This window comes from Hordeum vulgare, chromosome 2H (genome assembly GCF_904849725.1).
Source record: "Hordeum vulgare subsp. vulgare chromosome 2H, MorexV3_pseudomolecules_assembly, whole genome shotgun sequence".
NCBI lineage: Eukaryota > Viridiplantae > Streptophyta > Magnoliopsida > Poales > Poaceae > Hordeum > Hordeum vulgare.
In genome coordinates, this window is record NC_058519.1 from 564,979,559 (window position 1) to 564,983,585 (window position 4,027).

At 44.5% G+C, this 4,027-nt stretch overlaps 1 protein-coding gene across 1 annotated transcript; it reads left to right on the top strand.

Annotated features, from left to right (window-relative positions):
- The first annotated feature begins 2,762 nt into the window (after positions 1 to 2,762).
- LOC123427290 (ATP-dependent Clp protease proteolytic subunit) lies at positions 2,763 to 4,027 on the top strand. Its single transcript, XM_045111295.1, has 2 exons — positions 2,763 to 3,619; positions 3,716 to 4,027. The coding sequence occupies exon 1, from the start codon at positions 2,835 to 2,837 to the stop codon at positions 3,603 to 3,605; it is 771 nt and encodes a 256-aa protein (XP_044967230.1). The 5' UTR covers positions 2,763 to 2,834; the 3' UTR covers positions 3,606 to 3,619; positions 3,716 to 4,027.

The window sequence follows — 4,027 nt, forward strand, 5'->3', positions numbered from 1 at the left end:
ATATGTGCACACCCACTTTGTCGAAACATCGCCCAATACTGGAAGAGAATCCGTCGTCCGACGGTGTTGCACAGTTCGCTGCAACTGCGGCGACTGGTTCTCCCCTTGAGGTATGTCAACAAGAAGGATTGAAATTACGGTCTTTAGTTTTCTGTAACGTAGTGTCCATTGCTTCAGATAGGTCTTTGGTCTTATTTGACTACTGGTTGTGGTAGTGGTACGTAACACTCTGATGTTGAAAGCGTGGATCACGTCCTATAGTAGCTACCTTTGATTTAGAACCAGAGTTCAGATGTGATTATAGGATGTAAACTTTATATTATTTTGCTATCTTATTTTGTTTGTGAAAGTAGCTGTAGCAAGTAGAAGTTTGGATTGATGCAAGCAAGTAAGCAACACTTTGATTTGAAAAAAACTGTGTGTTGACATAGGCTGAAGCAAGCACTGGTACTATCTGTATTTGTCTGAATCTTTGTGTGTTGGTGCAACTAGCTGCAGCAGGCACCAACTTAACTTAATGCTAGCAATTACTTGAAACCTTGATCTGCTCTTGCCGACTGGGTAAACAAGTCCCTCTTCGATCCGTATGCCTGAATCTTTAGTTTGTGCAGCTAGCTGCTAGCAAGTAATTAAAGCCGTGATTTGCTCTTGCCGACAAAATAATGTTGGAAGAAACATCCAGATCACTCCACTATGGGCCCACCCAGTAGCTTATGCATCCTATAATTAGAGAAAGTATTTAACACAATTAATTTGACGAGAAATTTAAATTAATTTGAGAAAGTATTTAACACAATTGGTCTATTGCCATAGGCTCAAGCAAACACCTCTTCGATTTGTAAAGTTTGCCATCTTGTTTCCTATATCAAACTATCAGCAAGTAGCAGCTTGAATTGATGCAAGCAAGTAGTAACCATTATGGCGGCATGGTAAACTTCTAATGTTCCATCTAGAATATCTGGCAGCAATATATGTGAACAAAAAAATGCTGATCTTTTCAATCTATTATATGGTTCTATATATCCAAAGGAATTGACGCTGATTATTATCTAAGAAAAGAATGTTACCTGCCATAGTGCGTCTTGCCATACAATACCAGCATATTATATTTTAAAAATGTGATGTAAATCTTATTTGTGTGCAAAAATATGGATGTACAGGATGAATGCGAACTCCGAAAAATAAATCTAGGACAACTGCTAACATTCAACGACAACGAATTTGAAGACAACATACTTGTTGGTGTACTAGAATTCCTCGGTTGTATCAAGAAAACCAAAATTAAAACTACTATGTAAAATCTCCAGATTTTTGTGTAAATTGATTATGTAATCTACTCTGGAAACTTTATTATTTTTTCAAGGTTTATTTACTTCGTGCTAACTTCCATTTATTCTCAACAGGACATGTGCTATTATGAAAAAGGAGCTTCTTTGTTGGATGGCAGCCTGTGATGGTGGTTTCAGATATGAAGCCAAGGAAAACGCGCCTCATAATTCATTGGATGTAAACCAATAGAGCCAGTTAGATATCGTTGGCTGTAAATGACATGAGTATTTAGCTTTCATAAAATCAGCTCCTCCATCTCATAATTTAAGAATGTTTTTTTATTTGAAAAACGTTCTTGTATTATGGGACAGAGGGAATGCATATGTACTCTTTAACAATAAGCTGTGGATGAGGATGGCCCTAAATGTGCGTTTGAATTTATCATTGGTTTATATTGGTTTTTACTATCAACATTGCATAATGAGTTTATATATTTGATAAAAGTGAACACATATTTTACAAGAGTGATTATAGATCCACCTATTCTGGTGCTAGACCTATTGCTGGCATCAATTGTGTAAAATAATATGTTAATTCGGTACTTATGACGTTTTAACTCACCTATCTAGCTGATGTGTTGTACTGCACATCTCGCCTCTCTAACTGAAGTGATGCACTGCTGCTCTATGTTGGCGTGTGGTAGCAGCCGGTATACTTGATGTAGAAAAATATAACAATGTAATTTTGACCTAGATCTCGACTCTCCAATGTCAGGACAATTACGCCAGCAGTCTGCTGCTTTTACTCGCGCGTAGCATCACACATAATTTCATTTTTCTAATAATTGATGGATCTGCAAACTAAATATAAGAACACAAAAGCACCATGCAATTTTCCAACCAGATAATGTTCATCTCGAAAAAAAAAATCATTTTAGAAAATACAAAAAACATTTCAAATTTACAAAAAATAACATCTTTCAAAACAAATAAAAATCATGTTCATCTAGCATGTATTAAATGCACCCAAACTCTTTCATCAGATGAAAGTGCGGAGCTGAAGTAGGTCCAAACAAACGTTTAGGATGTCTTATGCACGTTTAAATTATATGGCCCAAAAAGCAATAGTTCAGTGTAATCTTATTTTATAAGTTTACCAAAACTGAATAGAAGCGGCGTGTAAAGGCACATAATGCAAAAAAAAATCGACATTGCAACGACCGGACATTTGTACTAGTAGCCTGCTAAGAGCTCAGCCCGGCCCAAGTTGCACAGATAACAGATAAGATGGAACAACCTCACCCTTCCCCCACACATATCGCAACCACTACTACCTGTTGCTCCTCCATCCTCGCAGCACTCTCACCTACAAGCCACCCCCACCAATGGCGTCCCCACGAAGCCACCCCCTCCCGACCCCACCATGCTCCCCCACGGCCCCACTCGTCTGACTCTAACCCCAACCCCCCTCTCCCCACCCTGCCGTCTCGGTCTCACCTCGCCGCGCCGGGACCCAAGCCCAGACCCAATCCCCTAAACCCGGCCCCAAACCCTAGCGCCGCCACCATGCTGCGCCGCCTCGCGTCCGCCGCCGCCCCGCGGGCCTTCTTCTCGCCCTCCCCGGCGGCGGGCCACGCCCCGCGCCGCGAGTACGGGCTGGTCCCCATGGTGATCGAGCACACCTCCCGCGGGGAGCGCGCCTACGACATCTTCTCGCGCCTCCTCAAGGAGCGCATCGTCTGCATCCACGGGCCCATCGCCGACGACACGGCCTCGCTCGTCGTCGCGCAGCTGCTCTTCCTCGAGTCGGAGAACCCCGCCAAGCCGATCCACCTCTACATCAACTCCCCCGGCGGGGTCGTCACCGCGGGCCTCGCGATCTACGACACCATGCAGTACATCCGCTCCCCGGTCACCACGCTCTGCATCGGCCAGGCCGCCTCCATGGGCTCGCTGCTGCTCGCCGCGGGCGCGCCCGGCGAGCGGCGCGCGCTGCCGAACGCCCGGGTTATGATCCACCAGCCGTCGGGCGGTGCCTCGGGGCAGGCCTCCGACATTGCTATCCAGGCCAAGGAGATCCTCAAGGTGCGCGACCGCCTCAACAAGATCTACGCCAAGCACACGGGCCAGGCCATCGACCGCATCGAGCAGTGTATGGAGAGGGACATGTTTATGGACCCTGTGGAGGCGCACGCCTGGGGGCTCATCGACGAGGTCATCGAGCACCGCCCAATTTCACTCGTTTCTGATGCCGTGAGCAGCGATCCGCCCAACGTTAGTGGAGGTGGAAGTGGAGGAGGGGAAAGCAAGGGAACGGAGGAGCCGTCTCCGGCTTGATGGGTGTTTGCAAGGTGCAATCCTTTTTGTGTTTCTGTAGCTGTCTCGTTGCATTTCAACATTCAATGCTTAATTCTTACATAAGGTTACAACTTGTTATTCTGCGGCAGACGGTTTATCACCAGCTAAGCTGATGTTTTGCTACCTGAATTAATCTGCTGCTGAGTGCTGATAATGGATGCAATCCTTGCTTACTTGCGTACTTAGCCATATCAAAGCTGATGTTATGTTTGTCTGAAATCAACATAGACCAACTTAAAGGATAAGAGCCGCATGTTTTACAACAGTAGGTACATTTTTTGTTGTCATATTGGAGCAAGTTTGGAATGGTATAACACAGATTCCTAATTGTTGATCCTTGTATCTTGTGTTCGATGTATGTGATTTCATTTAATGAGTTATTCATGGATACCATAATTTTA

Coding starts and splice junctions, on each gene's coding strand:
- LOC123427290 (XM_045111295.1), top strand. CDS start 2,835: ATGCTGCGCCGCCTCGCGTCCGCCGCCGCCCCGCGGGCCTTCTTCTCG.